The sequence below is a fragment of the Falco rusticolus genome, chromosome 3, assembly GCF_015220075.1.
Source record: "Falco rusticolus isolate bFalRus1 chromosome 3, bFalRus1.pri, whole genome shotgun sequence".
Lineage (NCBI taxonomy): Eukaryota > Metazoa > Chordata > Aves > Falconiformes > Falconidae > Falco > Falco rusticolus.
This window is the reverse complement of record NC_051189.1, coordinates 89,542,241-89,563,678: the sequence shown is the minus strand read 5'-3', so window position 1 is coordinate 89,563,678 and position 21,438 is coordinate 89,542,241. Positions and strand designations below refer to the sequence as shown.

The 21,438-nt window shown below is 39.2% G+C and overlaps 1 protein-coding gene and 1 pseudogene across 5 annotated transcripts in view; one reads left to right on the top strand and one right to left on the bottom strand.

Moving 5' to 3' along the window:
* The window catches only part of PIGN (phosphatidylinositol glycan anchor biosynthesis class N), a 106,918-nt gene that overhangs the window by 44,546 nt on the left and 40,934 nt on the right, over window positions 1-21,438 (top strand). For all 5 annotated transcript variants that reach the window (XR_005103152.1, XM_037379974.1, XM_037379975.1 and 2 more), the window contains 4 exons: window positions 889-981; window positions 2,857-2,912; window positions 17,088-17,166; window positions 19,434-19,616. Coding sequence is in view for 4 of the 5 variants with exons in the window: in XM_037379974.1 (XP_037235871.1) it covers window positions 889-981; window positions 2,857-2,912; window positions 17,088-17,166; window positions 19,434-19,616 (411 nt within the window). In the remaining variant the exon portion in view is untranslated. The remainder of the gene's footprint in view (window positions 1-888; window positions 982-2,856; window positions 2,913-17,087; window positions 17,167-19,433; window positions 19,617-21,438) is intronic.
* Window positions 18,600-18,747, bottom strand: LOC119145709 (annotated as a pseudogene).

Sequence of the window (21,438 nt, the reverse complement as noted above, 5' to 3'; positions counted from 1 at the left end):
GTATAGTGCTTTCAGTTGGAAAGGCAGCTGATCCTTTTATAAACTGCAACCTCATACTCTTGAGCTGCATAAAAGTTTTTTGTTACTTTGTTTTTTAGGGATGGTAAAAATATAATGTGGTTTGAATAACACTTGGTTTTGATCATGAAAGCTGAGTCTGTAAACAAGCTGGTTCCTGCAGTTTAATGTTTAATTATTTCTTGTTTAAATCGGCGTACTTTCTTCAGATGGTATTTTGTGCCTCTAATTTAGTGAGCAGTGAGTGCCCTCACTTGTCAGATGGCTTTTTCTTTGAATTTCTTTCTTATATTATGACATAGTCCAAAGGTTCTCTCATAAATATCTAATTGACAGTTAGCATTATATTAGTGTGCTGTCATGCTGCTGGTTTCACGTTTACAGAGCACTTACAGAAATATGTCTTCTGGACACTTTCCCCAAGTTCTATCCCCTTGTCCTACACTCATTGCTGTTCATGTGAGCAAAGCTGCCCAACACAGGGTGGTGGGAACTGCTTGCTTTCCCATCACGAGCAGTGGGCGAGTCAAGCCCAGGCAAGGCTTTGGATAGAAGACTTTTAGGTATTTCCAAAATGGCTTCTGATTAGGGGTTGAGGTTGTATTACTACGTAGTATATAGATTAATAACAACTTCTGTTATTTACTTTTTTTGCATTTCTGTACAAACTGGGATATTGTAAACAGCTCCTGTGATGTTTAGAAATGATTTGAGAAGAGTATTTTCAAAGGAGTTACAGTAGTTATTTCAGAAGTCATTTGACGTATTCTTACTGCTCATATGGCCTGTGATTCTGTTAAGAGAAATTCCTGTGTCTTCATTTAAATTTATATTTTTTTATATATGTGTGTGTGTATTTTTCTTCTCCAGGGAACTCTGCCTCTGGAGTATCTGAACAATAGTGATCATTTCAAAGCGGAGAGCATGTTTACCAATGCTGTTCAGATTCTTGAGCAATTTAAGGTAACTATACATAGGGTAAAGAAAAATATTTCTGTGGCTAATAATTGTTGCTATGTGTAAAGTAATTATACTAGGACATAATGCTATGTATAGCATGCTGTAATTCAAAGGACTAAAAATTAATACGGATGCTGGGTGAAGTCAATTGACTGGCTGTGGGCCCTATCTGAAGGAGTTTGAAAGACTTTAATATAAATGCCTTTTTTGTAAGAAGCATGAGTAACTTCTCTTGATTCTTAACATAAATGCTGATGTTTATTGTTGTTAATGTAAACCTACTTGCAGTATGTAGGTAGAATCTGAGTGCTGATAACTGAAAAGGGAGATAGTACCTTTCAACAGGGTCTGGGAGATAAGGCTCTAAGCCAGGATCAGTACACTAACAGATCAAAAAGGTAACAGGCACCTGTCCATTAAAGAAATTAAATTAGTGGCCTAATTCACTTTTAGGTAATGCTGTTGGTTTGCTTTGTATGTTTTTTATCTCTGGTTTCTCTGTCTTGATTCATCTAATGCTGGATATTATTACATTATGAGAACACATATGCGGTCCAATCAAAAAAACATTCTGTTTCACTAGACGGTAGAATACAAAACAGTCCAAAATCCCCAAATCACAGTTTTGGCAAGACATAGAAATGCTCTGGGGGAGAACCATCCTCTCCACAGACAGAAAGCTGAGCCATGCAAGAACTGTTGCCCTGTCAGGAAATTCATGTGACGATAGTGGAACAATGGACTGTCATGGGATCACCTGCCAGAGATGAGTACTTTCAGTACCTTCTGTCCCTTGAATGCCAGGTTCCTAAATGTGTGGATACCAGGTTGGCAGTGTCAGGAGCAGGGTTGCTTCCAAATCTGTGGTGGAAAACTGATATGTAGCGGGGAAAGTGGCTGGTGGGCTAAATGTGAAGTTGAAGCATGCTGATAGAACCTCCAGAGTTGGAAGACTTCTGCTCTAAGAATTAAGGATGTGACTCAGGTCTTTTTCAGTATTTAACTGGTGCCTGGGGGATTATTTGAACAAAGTTCTGCCCCCCCCCCCCCCCTTCTTATTTTTATTCTGTCATTTTTTAGTGCTAAATTATCCATTTCCTTGATGGCTGGTTTGTTTCTGGCATTGTTTTGGAATGATTGTGTATGAAGTTTCTTTGCTGAAGCAGTAGCAACACATTGGCTACACACAGAGTTGCTTTTTACTTTTCCTGTGATGGACTGACCTGACCACAGTTTGCACTCCCCGGAGAGGACGTTGCCTTGGATGGATAGGATGAGACATGTGGGTTGCTACTTCAAGCTGTCAGGTTTTGGGAGCAATGTGCTTGGAAAATTCTTATTTGCACTTTAGGCTGACAGTCAAACTTAAGTCAGGCTGCTGCAGAAGACCTTAAAGATGTTTTGATGGGCCTTGGGCAAAGTGGCTCTGACTGCATCAAAGCCTTCTATTTTTATCCATGTGCAGGTTAATCGATCTAACAGCATTGCTTCAGCAGTGTTGTCACAGTGTACTAGTTCCTGTCTGGCATAAATAATACTGGTTTTATCAAGGAAGGTTGTCACTGAAATCTGGTAGCACTTCTGGCTATATCTTCCCTTTATCTTGCAACCTGTAGAAGTCCTTCTATGAAAATCAGTGGCTGGGGAGTGGTTTATTTTACCTATTCTAGAGCAGGTCTGGGTTTCCATGAACTCAGAGGAGTTACACATATGGGAGTATAACACCCAGTTTCCTGGACAGTATATTAATAGCGTGATTTCATTCCTTTTCCAAAGTCTTAGAACTTCTCTGTAGTTTTTAGTTTAATTCCTGATACATTTTTTAGTCTTATTGCAACTTGCATATAATGGTTTAATGTTGTGGGGTTTTTTATGCAGGTTAAGATGAGTCAGAAAAAGGAAACCACACTGTCATTTCTGTTCACACCATTCAAGTAAGTGTCTAACAGCTATATATATTTTACCTGATTTGTCTTACCACTTTGGTATTTCACTGAGATACAACAACAGAAATTAGTCCATTCAGTCTTTTTAAATTATGGTGTTTATCTGACTGTGAAACTTTGCGCTAGAACTCTATGCAGTTAAGTTCTACTTAAAAATTCTCTTTAGAAGTAGATTTTTTTTAAAAAAAGTAAATCTATTCCTTACATTTAGTTTTCAGTTAAGGGTTATCTGCCTAAGCTTTTTGACAATATAGCTATATAGAGACTGCGTAACAGTTTTCACTTTTTCTTTTTTCCTATGTTCCTTTTGAATTCCTTGGGAGATGTAAGTCCCTGTAGGGTCAGGAAATAAAATCTGTTCTTGTTTATATGTATATAATCATTGAACTAAATTGTTTCTTCTGTGATATAAGTTCTAATTAAAAACAAACAAAAGGCCTTTCATCCAGAAAAGAAGATCAAAATCTTAAGAATTTGTGCTACCTAGTAGTGTTTCCAGGGCTGTGAAGGAGTCTCTGTAGTGACTTTTGTACCTGCCAGCTCTGTGTTCTAGTGTATGCAGCTGTTACTGACCTGCTCACCCTTCAGTATTATCCAATTAAAGCTGCTTTTTCCTTTTTCTTTCGCCCTAAAGGTTTTGAAAGCTTTGCTATGAGTGCACCTGTACTGTTCAGTTCTGCTTTCAGTTTGTGGAGTGCTCCAAAAATGCTTTCTCACAGAGAGTAGCGGTTTTCCTTTGGGAAGTAGAAAGATGTTAATTAAGGTCTTTAAATCATAGCAGTAGTAAAAAATACTTGAAACTCTTCCTGAGAAGTATGTTTAATCGCTAAACAAGATTGCTGTTTTTCTGAACAGAGATTTACTGTGTGATTTTTATACCACTAGCTTCTTCAAAAGGAAAGGACCAAGACAGTCTGAGACACAAGTCAAGTCAATCTTGGACACGTAATGAGTGTGTTAGATCAAATTCTGATTAAGAATGATAGGTGCATTATCAAAGAATTTCCTGATCTGTATGGAATGAAAATGCCATATAGAAGGGATGGTCAGTCATCTTTGATTCTGTGGGAAAGACTATTAGTCTGATTTCACAGCTCTTACTTCAGTTTTACCTTTCCCCAAGAAAGATTGATTCTGTAAAATAGGATGTGTTTTTTCTTAATGCTAAATTAAGTGTTATTTGTTGCCTTACAGACTGAATCTTTCTTTTCAAACAATCCAACATATGATAAAATGTGGAAATATCTGAGACATATTACTTTGAAAATATGATTAAAACTTGGTATGAACATGTTGTTACTTTGGTATGGTCCATTGCAAAAATAAATCTATTTCACTTTCTTTAGGTATTCTTAAAAGTTTTCTGAATCAGACTTTGGGTTAATGGTCCTTCCAGGAAAGGTTTTGATATGAAACCAAAATAATTCCTTGGATGTGTGAATTACCATACAAAAGGTGTCTCTGCTTGCATGTTGCATCTTCACTCTAACAAAACAGAAAAAGACGCATACAACAGCTGGTCAGACATTAATGCAAATACTCAACTACAGTGTGCTGGGTGGGAGGGGAGTTTGGCCAGTTCTGATTAGTCTCCACAGCTCTCCTTGACTTTCAAACCTTGGCCCATGTCTGGGAAGCTACCAAGGTGCATTGTCTAGCCAGTAACTGATAGCTGGGATGAAATGGTGGAACACCAACTTATTTTTAAGCAGACGAGTAACTTCCTAGTGTCCCAGTTTGCAGGAACTGAAGGAAAACCTGAGGTAGCTGTCTACAGATGTATCTCCTCCTCGTGGTGGTGACTGAATGTGTGTCAGTCACAAGCCGGAGCTTCAGCTGCAGGTCATGTTCTGATACATTAGTGTAAGGCCACCCTCGTTGGCTCTTCAAACAAATTTTGCCTGAATTAGACTGAGATACTGAAGGAAAGGCATGTATCCCCTTCTGTTGGCTTTACCGTAACACTTTCATTGGTGGTAGGTAACTGTACCCTTCTATACCCTTTTATTTACCTTTTTCAGGAGAAGCTAAAAAGCAGAGTTGGTGACAGCTTGCTCCTGTGTATGGAGCAAGAGATCTCTTGGAATACTGTGTTACATTTCAGAGTAATTGGTAATGGTACGGAGATTGCATTTCTGCTATATGCTATTGCGACTGGTCAGCCGAGGTTTAAGGGCAGGTTTATCCACTAATTTGTGTTAATCTATGATTGGCCCTCTCTGCTGCTGCCGAGTACAGTTCTATGTTGTGTTTCCCTTAGGCACCACTGCTCTTTCATTCAGACAAATAGCTTCTTCCACCACTGTTCGTTGATTTCAGTTGTATAAAGGACTTACATCCTTTTTAATCCCTCTGGTGCCTGAAATCTGTAACTTGAAGCTCAGAAAATGTGTGCTCCAGCATAATGCTTTATTCCTTCCTAGTTTATTGGAGGTTAGTGAAGTGTAATTCACGTCTGAACTGCTTTGAGACCATCAAGTTACATAGAAATAATAATAAAAAAAAATTTGTTTTGGAACATCATAGATTTTATGTATATTTCAGTATCTTGATAACCTGAAAATTAACAAAGATATAGACAAGAACTGCTTTTCTTAAATTACTTAAATTATATAATATAATAAAGTCTATGTAACAGAAATGTGGTTATCAGTTCGAGAAGAAACCTGAATCTAAAATTTCAGACTGAGACATTCTGGTTCCAGAGAAGTTGATACAATTACTACTGAAGGTGTATTTATCTGGGGAGGGGAGAATATGTTCACAAATAACATGTTCTGTAGAAACTGCAATTAACAAAAACCTCAACTTAATTTTTCAGCCAGAAATACCATTTAAAAGTTTGTTTTAATATTCTGAGGGGGAAATCCTGTTTCCAAGCTTGTATTTCAGGTATTTTGTTACCAAGTGACTAGAAAACTGTTCATAACCTTCAGATGTAATGACTTAAAAACCAGTGTTTAAGTTTTATGTTGAATATATTGCACTGAAAGCATTAAGCTAGTTCATATACATATGTATGTGTATAGTTAACAAGCCTATTTTGACTCCTTATTTACACAATGTTGGCAACAGAGAAAGTATGTTGAATTGATATAAGGCTTCTGATTTCTATGGGGAATCTCATCCCTAGAAGTGTGGCTGGCACAATGGACAGGAAATGAAGGAGGCCATTAGTCATTTGCCTTTCCTCCTTGGATCTAAATTGCATCTTTTGCTGAAATCCACCTGTCAGGTGTGTAATGATGAGGACGAGGATGGAGCTGATCATTGTGGTGTGTGATAGAAACTTCAATAGTGTCTGCTTGACCAGGTTTGATGCAGGTTAGAATCTGGAGAGCTCTATCTATTAATAAGGATGTGTCTGGCTGCCAGTAATGCCATTTTCATTTTGTCAAAGTGCCTTCATCAAGGAACAAATCTATGTAAAAGCATATCTTGAGACTACCTATGAAACTGTGGAGAATACATTTTGGAAAGAACTCAGCTGCAAGTGTCTGCTGATTCTGCAAGGCAAGGTGCACAACCTGCTCTGAGGGGAATGAATGCACGAGAGCAGAACAGTGGCCCTTACTGATATCAAATACTTGATTAGAATGCTTATCTGCAGTTCCAGTTGGATACCTGAAGGGATTTGCTGTCTGAAATTAGTTTCCTTCCCATTTCCTTCCACTTCCTACCTTTTTTTTTTTCCCCAGCCATGAAAGACATGTTTTCAAAAATTATTTACTTAGCAAAATTAGAGGCTTTTCTTAGCAGGATTCTGAGACATAGGCACAATTCTTTGACCTTTATGTGTAAGAAAAGCAGATACCAAGATGCCAGATGCTTTGAAGGAGGAGTGAGTGCAAATCTGAAGGTTGCTGACTGAGGAAAACTGATGTCCAGAATAGTGAACTATCTTATTAGCTTTCTGACCATTTGATGGACCCTAAGGCAACTGCCAAACTGGCACAGTTCAAAGAGTAGCATGCCAAGGGGCCAGATGTTACTGTTGTAAAAGCATTCCCAAAGCTGGCATCTCTGGGCTGTGAAAGTAATCCTACAAGGAGTAGCAGGAGGACAGTGTAGTAAGGTGACTAGATTGGACATCAGTGTTGCACTAAAATCCTCTTAACCAGCTAATGCAATTTGATTATCTCAACAGGTACAAGAGATTTAAGATATTAAATTACACAAAAGCACACGAGTCCTTTTGTGTATGCCTGGTGTATACGGTACTTTCAGGGAAGACTGTGCTTCCAGCTGTTCAGTTTCTGGTGCCTCACAGTAGGATGGCAGGAGGGAGCAGTAGTTTAAGAGCCACCATGTACAAAAAACCCAGAGATGAGCAGCTGAATTATAATCAGTGCTTGCTTTCCACTAACTGTGCTTTTATATTGAATGTCTTGAAGTTTATATCAATAAGAGTTTTTTTGGGAGGAAACAGCTTAAGTATCTTATTTAAAGTCAAGTTTGTATCTTCTCATATGAAAAATCCCATACCATCTTGATGCTGCATTTGTAAAGTAACTTCATGGTTCGAATGCTGCATTTTAGTCATCTCAAATACTTATTTTTGGTGTATAATCAAGCTGGAACTTGCATAGGTGTGTAGAAAGTCACTGTATTTTTAATGTGCAGTGTACAGCTGTTAAGTAAAAATGTGCCTTTCCCTCACTGTATGAAAATGTAACTCCCTTTGCCCTCCAATATGAATTGAGGTATAACTCCTTTAAACGTTTGCATGGATTTGGTGCAAAGAAGTATCAATCATGTAGATTGAGTCTTTCAACATAATTACGCATCATGTATTTGTCGTGATGATAGAAAATGGCTCTTTCGTAACATAGAGTGTCTTTGAAGATGTACAGCAACTTCAAAGAAATGCCATGTGCACAAGAACCTCTCTTTTCTTCCTTTCTCTGATGACTGGAGGTACAGCACTACATTGTTCCCTCTGTCTGATGGCCTTTCAAGACTTAAATAATAGGTATTTCCATAAAATTGACATTTTGGAGCAAAGTGAAACAAGTGATTGCTCTTCCACCCTTAAGTGGGGTGGGATTCCTTAAGATGTCAGCAAACAAACATAGTATATCCTTTGAAGCATCCTGTTCTTGTTTTGTTTAAATAAAATGGCATTTATTTAAATAAATGGTAGTATGCGAGATATTTGTGATACATGTGATAATGCATTAGAAGAGCAAACATTAAGGATTGAATGTCAGGAGGAAAGAGTGAAGCTACTGCAGTAAGGAAGGGTATTTCTGACAGTGGTTACTTTCCCTGTCCGTTTGTCAGAATACTTTGTGTCTGCAGAGGAACTTTGATTTAGCGAAAGCACTGGTTTATCTGGGAAGACATTTCTGCCCCTTTATCCTGTGGTCAAGAATGAGGGGACAGCAGCTTCTGTCAATCTCTAGTGGAACCCTGGAAAGGCAGCCAGCTTTTTCCTTTCCCCACTTCAGTCCCCACTGTGTCATCAGGTGGGAATCTAGGCATCAGCCTGCTTCTGGGGCAGCTGGTACGAGCAGGCCAGCATGGGCACCTTTAGCCTGGTGGTGTCAGAGAGGCAGACTGGCAGCCCTCTCCCCTCCACCTTTGGCTTTAGGAACCTGCATGTATACATGTGAACAAAAAGCCAAAATGCAGTGCTGTAGAGACAAAAGTGCTCAAATGGAAATAATGGCTTTATATTAAAAAAACCAACCAACCAAACACCGATAAACAAAAACAACCAAACCACACAAAACTGATTGTATAGTAGATTATTATCTCTTTAGGGAGAAATCAATGCCTGTGCTATAAAATGCATGTTCTTTGACAAAAATGTCACTTTCTCTTTCACTGAATGGGCTTTGTCTGAAGCGCTCTCTTAAATGCTACTCAGGGAGGATTCAATCCTCTTAGAAATCAGGCATCCCACTGGTCTTGAGTTTCAGCAGCATGCTCAGGAGCCTTTAGTCTGTACATAAAAGGCTTACCCCACACTTCTGCATGGGATGACTGGGCATAATTGGATTTACTATCAAGTAGGTAAGGCCTTTAGAAGGAGCTAAGAGGCTAATGTCTAAGATAAAGTATCAGAAGTTTTATGCATATTTCTCCATTTCCTTGTATAAATCCCTTTGGCTTTTTCTTGGAACTTGTAGGCTTCATGCAGTGAGGGTGAGTGGGGGTATGCAGGCAGGTGATGGGATGGCATGGGCAGAGGATGATTGCACTGAAGCGTGGTGTAAGAGAGGCAGTGCGTGGCCCCTTCTGGATCTTGATAAGAGAGGCCCAATAACAAATAGCTTAATAAACCAGCTGTTTTAATCAGATAGAAATAAGAATATAGATAGCAAGTAAATGGTATGTCCCTTCAGGTGCTGGGTACCCTGCATTTGTGCAGCCTCAGATGAAGCTCAGATGGGTTTTCCCATGATGCTGCACAGATCCTGTCTGTGGAGAGGTTCCCTCTTTTTGGTCATTCAAGCTGTTATATGATTTTCTTGCAAGAAATCAACTCTAGTGATCACTTCTACTGTTAAACAGAAGGGAGGTTCACGTGAGAACTTCCTGCTGTGCTTCTAGATAAATACGAGGGTGGGTAGGCAGCATAATCGCTGGTATGGAGTGGGAGATGCTTGCAGGCTCCTCAGTTACTATAAGCTTTTGTAGTACAAAAGGGTTTACTACAAGGGTTTGTCCGGCAGCCAAGGTATTTGTGTAGCACAGCCTGAAGCCACACTGGTCAGGCCAGGCCTTTTAACCTACTCAGGTTAACTGTCACGTGGACCACTGACTTCTTGATGGACGATGGTCTCCTGGTCAGGACGGGTGCGGAGGGCCTGCCCAAATGTGTTTTAGTGGCCGTGGGGCCCCGCTGTGAGGTACCCCGCCCAAACACAGCACAAGCTGCCTGCTCCAGATGCAGCTGGTTGCAAAATGGTCACTATGGTTTAGGTTTGGCACGTTGGATTGTGGAGCAGAAGAGGACCTGTGGCACAACATTACGTAGTCACAACACTGCAGAGATCCAGATCTGGCTCGATGTATGACATAAGTCATCGCACATTTTGCAGAGTTGAGGGTTAACTTACATAGGTATGTCATTGTTTAGAGTCAGCACATCCTCCTGCAGTACTAAAACAGAACAGACTTTTAAAATGGTGCGTTTCCTTTCCTTCCAGGATCTTCATCTTCCCTATTTAGCAGTTTCCCTTTCCAAGGCTGCTGCATGGTGTCCTGCTGGCCCTTCAGGCAAAACCCCAGCCCCTGCTAGATCCCTGCGCCTAGCTTCTCGGTTCCTCTGAGCAGGATCGAGGGACTGCTTCAGAGCTGACCTCCTCCCTCCTGGCCTCTGGTTGTCTGCAGCTCGTGCCATAGTAGTTTGCATGCAAAATCCGCTGTGTGCAGCCCAGTTATCTTAATTGTTTCTCTGTTCAGTGAACTGGCAGCTGGCAGTTAGCTTGCCCCCCTCCTTTCTCTCTCATCTCTGCTATCTAAAGGATTTACATAAATATCCTAAGGCCCTTTGCTGTTGAATATGCGAATATGCTGCATCAGGGACACTGATTTTTGAAAATTAAAATGCTATTTTAATTCCTAGGACTTGACAGTCCAGGATTAGGCCATTAGCAGTCAGACCACTTCCAGTGGTTTCACTGATGTCCTGCTGTTTTCCTCCTTTGCATGTCTGTGAATCTGAGTACAAAAGCATACATGTACTAGTGTGGGGTTTTGCAATGTGTCAGTAAAGATGCTTTTCGCTGTCTTTGGTCTGCAGATGTGTGTGTCCCCTCCCTTCATTTCATTGTGCTTTAAAAAACAAACCCCTCGAACTTAAACCAGGAACTTTCTTTCTCCTTTTCTTTCTTTTGGAGTGCCTGATACATGCAGTGGCACTTTTAAATGGTTCTTAAAAGCAAAAACATTGCAAAGATAACAGAGTACAACCCTACAGCTAGATTGACTGGTTGACAGTCTAACATGGTATTCAGAAAATCCAGAAACACAGAAACCCACTGAAATCTAGACACTCCAGAACGAAAACTCCTGGCAGTGGAACAGCAGGAGAAAAGAGTAGATCAGGTTGGGAGAGGGAATATTGAGGGTCCTGGGCTATAAGAAAACATAATAAAACCTTTAATGTAGGTTTTTGCGGAGTACCTTTTCTTAAATAAAATAAAAAAAAAAAAAAACTACACAAAAAAACCCCAAACCAGCTTTAGGACACTAAAAACATCGCTGTAATGTTTTTTTATCTGTAAACTGCATGCATCTTGCTTATGAATTATGAAAATTGGGTTTTGTAGGACTTGCCTGTTTTAGTAGCTTACCTGAAAATATTTTTGTAAACAATTAAAAGTCAGGCCATCTAAATAGGTTAAGGATCACTGAGTTACCCACCAAATTGTTCAATCTTTGAAATGTCACTCTGATAAAAAATAAAACATATGCGAAGGACTGTCTTTACATCTCGTAGTATGTGTTTTCAGTCTGTCTTTGGCAGATGCAGTAAAAATTCTTTCTTTTGAGTAGGCGCATCTAAAGAACTGGAATTGAACACGTTTTGCAAATGGGAAAAATCAGCTTTGTCTATTAAAGTTCATGTAAATATGTAATGTGATAAAGTCTGTAGAACCGTAACACATTTTTTTCCTGATCGTTGCCCCCAGTAGCATCACATACTCTGTACTGCACCATCAAGTTCAACAGAAAGTAAACATCATGGTTCCAGACTCCGATTTTTGAAATATTTATTTGATGGATTTTGCCACGTTTTGCTGGATGAACTCATGACTTTACATCACTTAGATTCACTTTCTGGTGATTCTCTGTTGTTGATGGAGAACTGGGAAGGTTTTAGATTGTCATTTCATTCTGCTCCTACAAGGCTGTGCACTGAACTTCCAGAAGAAAAGATAGAATGACAAAATTGGGCTAGTTTGTGATTGTGCTGTGATTAATACCGAGCCTCTGCACTCATAGGTTGCTAACCGGGATAAATTTGGTGTGGAGCAGGAAGAAGCATGCAGTCATATTTCTGCTAAACGAATAGTGTTCAATGCAGGGTCTGTGTGTCTACTTCGCTGTTACCCACCTGGCGCTTCCTGAGGTGCTGCTTCTGTTGTATGCTGCGAATGTTTGAAGAAGGCAGCTCTCATGGGAGACTGACTTTGTTTTTGAAACCTGTTTCTACTCTGAAAAAAAGTTTTGGAAAAGTGTTGTTTGATTACTGGTGTAACTTCTGAGTAGCAGCCCTGCAAAAACATCAGGCCAGTCTTACATCTGCATTTTCAAGATGATATTTTGCTGGCAGCAGTGATGTGGATCAAAGCAGTAGTAGTGCATCCTGGAAGTACTGAGCGTTTCAGCTGACTGCAGAGTTGCTGGACTGGAAGCCATCGTTCCAGCCTCATACGACCCTCTCACAGAGGGATGGGTGACAACAGAGTTTAAACATGCTCAGCTGCTTCTGCTGTTGGCAGTTTTCTCCCGTGGTGACAGCAGAGGCACCGGTGCCTGCCCCCTTCAGTGTCCAAGGGGTGGGAGGACGTGGGTTGGTGGCAAAGCCCTGGGCTCTGGGGGATGATGCCAGTGGAAGAGCTTCGTGGCGAGAGGAGCAATGTTGACCTGGGGGATTTCTTTCAGGCTGCAAGTCACTAAGGTGCCAGAGTTCTTATTTCTGGAGAAGAGGACAAGAACCTGTGATTGCTCAGCCTTTTGGCAGATGAAGTTGCTGGAGTTGTTTGTACAGTGGCAGTCTGATGCCTCTTTTACTAACGATTTTGGAATTAAAAATTTTATAGCAAAGCAAGTGAGAAGGTCTGCCTTTTATGTGGTGTTCTGGAGAAAGTAATCCATACAAAATCTAGCAGGCTTTATTCAGGTGGTCTTGCTTCATCTTGGGACTGTCATGAGGATAAGGATATACATCCCTTGAACCTCTAGCTTTTTTAGTTTTGCATTGACAGGAGTTGTTCCTTTTCTTCCCATCCCCAAGACAGCCAATATGAAAAGTCAGAAGACTGAAATCTGAGCAGCTGCTTCTGATTTGCTGCTGGATATGGGTCATAGAAAAGTCATCACTGTGTCTTCTTCAAATCTTGCCACTCCTAAAGGGTTGTAGGATGCACAGTACTTTTCTTGTGTGATGTGTGAACAGGCAGTGATAGATGGGTGTAGATGTGCATGAGGTGGCAATAATAAGTATCAAACTACTACAGGTCCTAGAGGGTTACTTTTTATACTAGAATTCTGGAAAATTTGCTGTATGATAAAATGACTATAAATCATTGCCCAAATAACCAGGCATAATAACATTTAAGAAATTAGCAGTGGTGGATACAGATTTATTTGCAAGCCATCTCCTTCTGTTCCAAGATTTTTATTTCATGGTGTGACTACAGCATGCTACCTATGCCATTGGGGATGGTAATTTGTGTAGTGTGATGACAAACAAGTCTCGTTGGCCAAGGAGAGGTCCCCTTGACATTGCTGTGGTGAGCGTACTTCATCACAGCCTTGTTGTTAGTGCTGTCAAATAGCTTAGCTTATATGAAGCGTAAATGATGTGCTGGAAAGATTAATTTTGTCAGGTATACTTATGACAAGGGTAGCTAACATCTCAGAAGGGATAGTTAACAAGCACTTGCATGATTAGCCCAATTATTTTTTTTTCATAATTAATTATATTTATTCATGGATGAAGCTGTGATTTCTGTCTGGAATGAGAAAGTTGATCTCTGATAGCCATCGTGGAAAAAGAAATTACTGTACTTGAACCACCACCGTTTTCTGTGAGGAATTGTAATCTTAAGTCTTTGGAATTCTGATGATACTGTGAATGCATGTCTGTTTATAATATATGTGACCATAGAGCTCTTGTTTTTTCTTTTAAGTTAAACCTCAGGGTACTACACTTTACGGTGCATGTGTTTTGCAGTACTTTCAAGAAATGACTGTGTGGACAGAGTTCAGAACTCTGACAGTTCTCTTTGTGTATGTTTATTCATTAACAGGACAGGTATTTTTGTGCTATGGAAAAATACTTGTGATTTTACTAGTCAAGAGTATTCATCCTGAATTTGGTAGATTGGTGATGGATAGCTGAGGAGAGCTTGTACATACATACCTTAGTTTTCTTTATAGAGTTCAGCATCTTTCTGATAACGTAAATTCACTTCATTACTATTAATACTAATTGCATGGATGTGTGCATTAAGTGCCACACTAGTATTGCCTCTAGCATGTTGCATACTAAACCAGAGGGAAATAACTGATCAGTTTATTCATTTCTAACACTACCTGTCTTGTGTTCATAACTTTTTAATGAATTTAAGTTAAAATTTAAGTGGTACCAAGAATAGTTCAAGTTTCAGCTTCTCAGACTGAAATTTTCCTTGTGATTTTGTTGTTTGGTGAGTCTTGTAGGTTTTATAGAATCACCATTTCTAAAGTTCCTGGTTTCTTTCTTTAGGCAACTTTCTGCTTCTCATGGCTCAGCTTTGTCTTTTTACTCTTACTGCTACACCTAGCAAGGGGCTCTTTTTAAATCTCCTGTCTACTGTGTCAGCTTTAGGAAGTGAATTAGTCCTCAGTGGGTGATAAACTGCTTATGGCAAACTATACCCATTGCCTAACCAAGAGATAACCAGCGTATTTGGTAACTCTCTTTTTTTCTAGTCTGATGTGAGGTATAAAAATTTCTCTGTTCACTTCTTTGAGGTTTTTTGCTTAATACAGGTACAAGAAATACCTTAAGATGATGATTAGCCCTTGCATTCAGGATGGCATTTGCATTTTGATATGAACAGTCATTAGTTTCTGGTGGAATTCATAAATTTTGCAAAAACAATCTGTAGCCAATTGTAAATTCAGCATCTTGAAAAACATGGATAAGGAAGTAAGGTAAAATTTGTGGTACGGTATTAGCTATTGAAAATTAACAATGCACCTGCTAATGGTAACCTCATTTGATGAAATAATTGCCTCCTGCATTTGACTTACTGAAGCCTTACTGTTTAAAAACCCCATTTATTCTGTTATACCATCCATGTACAGAGATCCCAGGTGCTGTCATCTAAGAAGGAATAGGTAAAACCTATTGTTCATTAATAATAAAATGATTCATAGAGAGTAAAAAGATAATTAAGGGGTTTATAGCTAAATGACTAAAGATATAAAGCAAAAGATAATTTTAGCCTGGTAAAGATTTGCTTTGAGTGTGACAAGAATAAAATCCACAGAAAATAGTATGTGTAAAACAGTAAAAATGGGACAGTGAGCACAGGAACATCTTGGGTGTATTTATGTTCTAAATAAAGCTGCTTAGTATTTATTCCCAAAACTAAGATACTTTTTTGTCCTCATTGATCTCCACAACATGGTGAAAACTCCCACTTTGGTTTCGTGTTTTGATCCCTTTCCTCTGCCAAAAAAATTAGCAAACTTGAGGGTTACAAGTTTCCTGGTGACAGTACTTGGCTCTGGTTCACCTACTTGAAGAATTGATTCTAATTTGAGTCATCACCAGCCTCGGGGTGCACTTGCTGGCTGCATGCTGGTAGCCCTTGGTCTGTGGAGCTGTAAGGTTGCCTCTCATAGGGACGTGTCATGACAGCGCAGGAACAACCAACATTCACTCTGTTATTTTTCAGCTCTGTTTTTTAAAATCCTCTGTTCATCACCCAAAGTTAAGGTGATCAAACACCATTACCTTGTCATCATCTTTTTCTTCCTTCATTTTTGACAGGACCTCTCTCTTCCTACCTGTTTATAGATACCATCCATTGATTCTTTTCTAGATTGAAGAGAATCAAACATTTTTTAATACTGTTATTTCATGTACTCTTCTTCAAAAGAAAGACATTGCCGCTGCTATTATCCTATGTTTTAGAAGACTTTTCTATAATACTGCTGTGTTCTGAACTCAAGGAAACAGTGTCAAAATACGCCAGGATGTTGTTATTAATAAAAATTCATGCTGTTCAGGCACAGAATCCTTTTAATATGTTTCAGGGCTTAAAAGATTGTATTGTTGATGTATCAGCTGCCTCTGGGTTGTAGGCAGAAGTGGTTCCCAAGTGTTTGGGAACTGCAGGAACGAGCATTTCCATGCTGTAGTTGCCTAAGATCAAGACATGCCCCTGTGGTTCACCTGAGTGACTGCTCAGGTGATTCCTTTTGATTTTAAATAATAGGTGACCCCAGGGCTGGTCCTGATTTGGCACAGCCTGAGACATGAAGTTGATGGTTGTGTATGAGGCATGTGAAGGAGCATGTGTGAGGGAAGCGGTGGTGGGGAGGCATCATGTGCTGGGGATGCTGAGCAGATGGTGCTGTGCTACAGCGGTGTTGTGGAAGGCGTGAAGGAAAACTGCTGTTCATCAGCTATCAGAAAGTTGTGACCTATTGATAGTTTGCCTGTGGTGCCTAGAGTGACAGTAACTGTGTTGTGGCTTATAACTTGCCCAAGGTAAGCCTGGGATCCCCTGGCGTGCTGTCTTCCTTGGAAAACAAAATAGTACAGGAAAAATGCCTTCTTCTCCCTTTGGTGGAGGTTGGTTGACTGGCTTGTTTCTCTGCGTTGCTACTTTCTGTAAGGGAAGAATTGTAGCAATTCTTTAGGTTGATCATCAAATTCATTAATATGAAGGAGATTTTTATCACTGACCTTGGTGTAGCCAGGTATCTGCATTATCCCCTGCTCTGGGGACTCTGCTAACAACTCCCTGTGGAACAGGAGACAAGCTTATTTTTCAAGAGAAGATTGTTAGGCATCATTTACTGTTAGTGTGGAACCTGTACAATTCATCCTATGCTGACAGCCTTATGAACTGCTTACAGTCATTTATCAAATCAGTTAAATTGCTTAATTATTTTATGTGCAGTGCTTCTTGTCCAGAGTGATGGTCAATAATAATGCACAAGCGAGATGACTTTCAGCAGTATTAGATGGGAACACCTACATAAATGTCTCTTAACGCAACAATCTTGGGATAAGTTAGACAACAGCAGTGTTGACAGAAGTGTGAAGATAAATGTAGAGGAATGGATTAGTTCCAATTACCTAATTACCTCTAATAAACTTCAGAATATTTTGTATGTTTCATTCCAGAGTAATTTGTTTATTACAAAGTTATTTTTTTCTGATTGTGAAAAGAAATGTTATCTCTTTATATTGTTGTGCAGACCACTTTCTGATTCTGAACAGATCAACTTTTTAAAGAAAGCAAGACTATATATTCAGCAGCAGAAGTACGATCAAGCGGTAAGTCTGTTTTTGCTATATGCCTTCTAGAAACTTCTTACAGAAACTTCTATTATATGTAAATATTTAATTTGGTTGACTTGAAATGAAATGGGAAAATAAAACTTTTTTCCTTACTAGTGATGCACATCTCTAACACAAATAAAATCCCACTGTAAATATAAAATTTTTCATTTTGACATCAATTCTAATGAATAATACTGGCTTGCTGTATTTTTTTCTCATGCTTCTTAAACTGCTTGTTACTGTTCCATGGTATACTAACACACAGCGTTATGTTTTTATTTTCCACTGTAGATAAGGGTAAATTGAGAGAGAAACTATGGAATGTAGCTCACGTTCACACTTCTTAGGCTGCTAGTGGCATGAAAAAAAGTACGATGTCTTGCTCCACCAGCTAGACCATTCTTTATTTTCTTCTTTTACCTGAACCAGCTGTTCTTGTTTTTAATTTCACATTTCAGTTTGTCAGTGACTGGAAGTCATATGTGAAATTGTTCTGTGCTTCCCAGTTCCAGTATTACTTTCCTAAGCATTTGCTACCACTCACTGCGTAACAGGGCACTCGATGGGTGTAGTTCACCAGTGCTTGTATTCTGACATTCACAGAAATAATTTGTAGAGCTAAATGATACAAAGTCGTCTTTCATTTTAACAGGTTTAGTTTGGTCACTGACTTTTGTGTTAAAAACTACATGAAAAAGTTGAATATGTTTGATTGCATTTAACCTGCCAGATGCATCAAAGAATAATTCCATTATATGTTGGGGTTCAGCTTTTCTTTTTCCCTAATATGTTTCTCAAGGTAATAAATTACTATTTTATGCACAGGACAGCTGAGTCTATTTTATACCTCATGCCTTTTTATTTACCTCATTGTAAATTGGAAATAGCCCAGTTCAAACCAATGGATCTGTTTTGCTGTGGGAGCAGGTTTTCTTTTTAGTCTCCTCATACTACTGTTTGACTGTCACACATTTACTTATAGGAGATATTTTATACATTTCAGCAGTAGAATCTGCAAGTTTGTGTTGCTGGTTATGTATAGATTTTACCCCTTGTTCACTTGAGTGCCCTATGTGTTCAAGTTCACTCTTGGATCACTAACAGAGGGCTTGTGCCCTGGTTATCCTCACCTTCCTATATCGCAACGCAGAAAGGTCGGTGCCTTACCAACTGTTGAAGTATAGATGAGTCTTTGCCTCCTCAACTCCACAGCTCTTTGTATTGCAAATATGCATAATTGTTATCCTCAGGAATGATGTGATTTTGGATGAGTTTGCTCATTGACAGACTTTTGTTCTCTTCTGTAGCTGACACATCTTTTTCTGTTATTTTTTTCTAAGTCCCACCTAGATACCTGGACGTATGAAGAACCATTGTCTCACATGTTCGACTTCTTATTATACTCTACCTTACAGATCTTTTAATCACCAGAGAATCTTCTGTGACCACAAATTACACAGCTGAGCTTCCCATTTTTGGGTAAATCACAGGGGTCAGCCCACCTCTGTGTAAGGAAAGACACTGATGATGGGAAAGCCCACTGTCTTTATCATGGTGTCTCCCCAGTGGAGGTACTAAGTAAGGGGACCCGTGATTAAACTGCGTACAGCCCTTCTTGTGTCCAGATGATTTGCATCCTGAGCCCCAAGCAGCTGCTTTGTGAATGAAACTGGGGCTCTGCTTCAGTCTCTTAATTCACCTCTGGTGCTTAGGCAGAAAGCTGGGGATATCAGGTAGTACTGAAGTGGAGGACATCGAACACCAGCAAGAGAGGGTGTTTCAGGCTGTGGAGTGTGACAGCGTTTCAGGTGCATCCATAGCTGTCTTCCTGTGTAAATGTTGTAACCCTCCAGAAGCACATGACTGGGGTTTTGGGGGGTCACTTATACTGTAATTTATATATGTGTATATATATATATATTAAAAAAAATATATAAAGATGGTCAAATGCTTGTGGGAAACAATGTGGTGTGCAGTCATGTTCAAGGTGTGCTATCTGTGTAGCTTTCACCATCTGACCACTGTCACGGCCAGGGAAGATGGTGAAGGAGCCAAGTGATGGCTGACTTTATGTCCAGCAGCAGTCCAAAGCAGTGTGTTTGCCAGCAGTTGGTGCTGGCCACACCAGTATACCTGAGTGCAGAGAAGATGCGCGTGCCTGGAGTGGCGGAATTGCTTGAGCTCCTGTTAGGTCAGTTTGCGGAATGGAGCTCTACACTGTTCTAAACTGTTGCTTGCATGTTTTGTCTGTCTGCCTCTAGGTATCTCTGTGCAAAACCGTGATTAACCTTTCTCTGGAAGGCTTGTTGTATTACCATACTTATGATAGATTGTTCCTGGGTCTAAGTATTGCAACGAGTTTTGTGGGCTGGACAACTTACGTGATTTTGGTGATTATCAAGACCCATACCAATTTGACCAAGACTGTCCAGACTCATAATAAGGTAGGTCACAAAAATGCAATGAATTTTTTTTCTATCAGTTTTCAGCATTACGTGTATGCTCAGTCTCTCTGTCCAGGACAAATTGCACACTTTCCACTTCTTTTGACTACATGTAGAAACTGGCAAGCTGTGGAGTTGTCTAGCTAATGTAATCCTACACAGTGTTACTGTTTGGTCCATTTATTAGGATCAGTATTCCTAAGCTGTGTAAGTCTGAGTATGCAATACTGCTTTCTCGGTTTCTTCCTTCCTATAGCTTTGCATTTTACTAGATGCTAATGCAAGTGTAAGCATACACAAGGATTTAAAACTATTAGAGGATCTGTCTTTAAACAGAAGTCAGTTTTCAGCATTAATTGTAGTAAGTCAGCAGTCTGTTGTAATAATACTTATTTGGAAGAATACAGACTTCAAGGTTCCATTTTGATTTTTGTTCTTTACTGTAGGGCCCCCAAAACATGAGCGTGTAATTTATTTTATTCCTGTCCTCTTTGACATGGTGAAGTCAGTTTTCAGAAGCTGTGCAGTCCAATCATGGCATTTTTAAAACATATAACCTGTTTTAATAGAAAGGTGAGCTGTGGTTTCAGAGGTCAGCTTGCTTTCTTGCTCTGTGTGATTTGTAAGGGTGCAACAGTAGATGTCAAAGATGAAGGAAGCTCTTTTTGACAAGATATCATGGCTTGATTTTTCACAAAGTACAAAACCATGGGAAATTCATTTACTTTCAGTCATTCATCAGGAAAAGAGATACCTCAAAAAGCTGAACAGGCAAAAAGCTAGCATTTCAATAGAGAAGGATTAAAGCCTTGTGGGGTGTGTGTGTGTGTGTGTGTGTGTGTGGGAAAGCTCCCAAACTTCAAGAATTTGTTTCAGAATAAAAGGAATTGTTTCATTTGGTAATATAGAGGAGAGTGAGCCCTCACTTAGTATCTTTACTGGCTTCACTATATTAATCTGAGAAAATTCCTATCATACTATCTTGAGGTTTTTACTACTCACTGAAATGAGATAGTCTTGGCCTTAAATGATCAAACAAAATTGAAATGGAAAATATTCATAAGTGCTGTACTACATGATTTACGTTTTCTTTAATCAAATAACTGAGAAGAAATAATCCAAGATACAAGTTGTGTTAGATATGGACAAAATAGTTACAATAAGTAGATGGAATATCAGGCATATTAGTAACAAAATTAAGCAAAATCTTCACATTTTTAGTTGACATCACATTCTCATTTGGTATATTGATTTTGCTTGTTGAAGACAAATTTTATGCTAGTCACACTGGTAGAAAAATAATTGGGCTTCTTAGTTCTTTGTTTATAGACTTTCTTTCCTCAGTTTTAGTAAGAGGCCTTTTTCTGTAGAAACCTTTTTTAGTGTTCCTAAATACTTAGGGAATCGCGGTGTGAGGCTAGTGCTTCAACTATGGAAGTTATTTGGATTATACCTAATATTTGAGCTGCTTAAAGAATTTTGCTGAGAAACCAATCTACCATTGACAAATAGTCTTCTGCAAAGCACAGCCTTATAAAATCTGAAAGGAGCCTCTGAAAAATGAAACTGCATATCCTGTATCTATCATCTTCAAAAGTTTTTGGCTGCTTATCCTGCATATGAATATTCTTTTTCTTTTAGAGTAGTGTGGTGTTTTGCTTAGCAAGCAGCCTAACCTTTTAATCTATTTTTAAACAACCACAGCAAATGCAAATCTGGTTTCCGTTTTGAGTGCATGACCAACTTTATTGGACTCTAATATTTATGTCTCTATACAGAATGAAATATTGATTGTATGTGCTTACTCATTCAATGATAAATT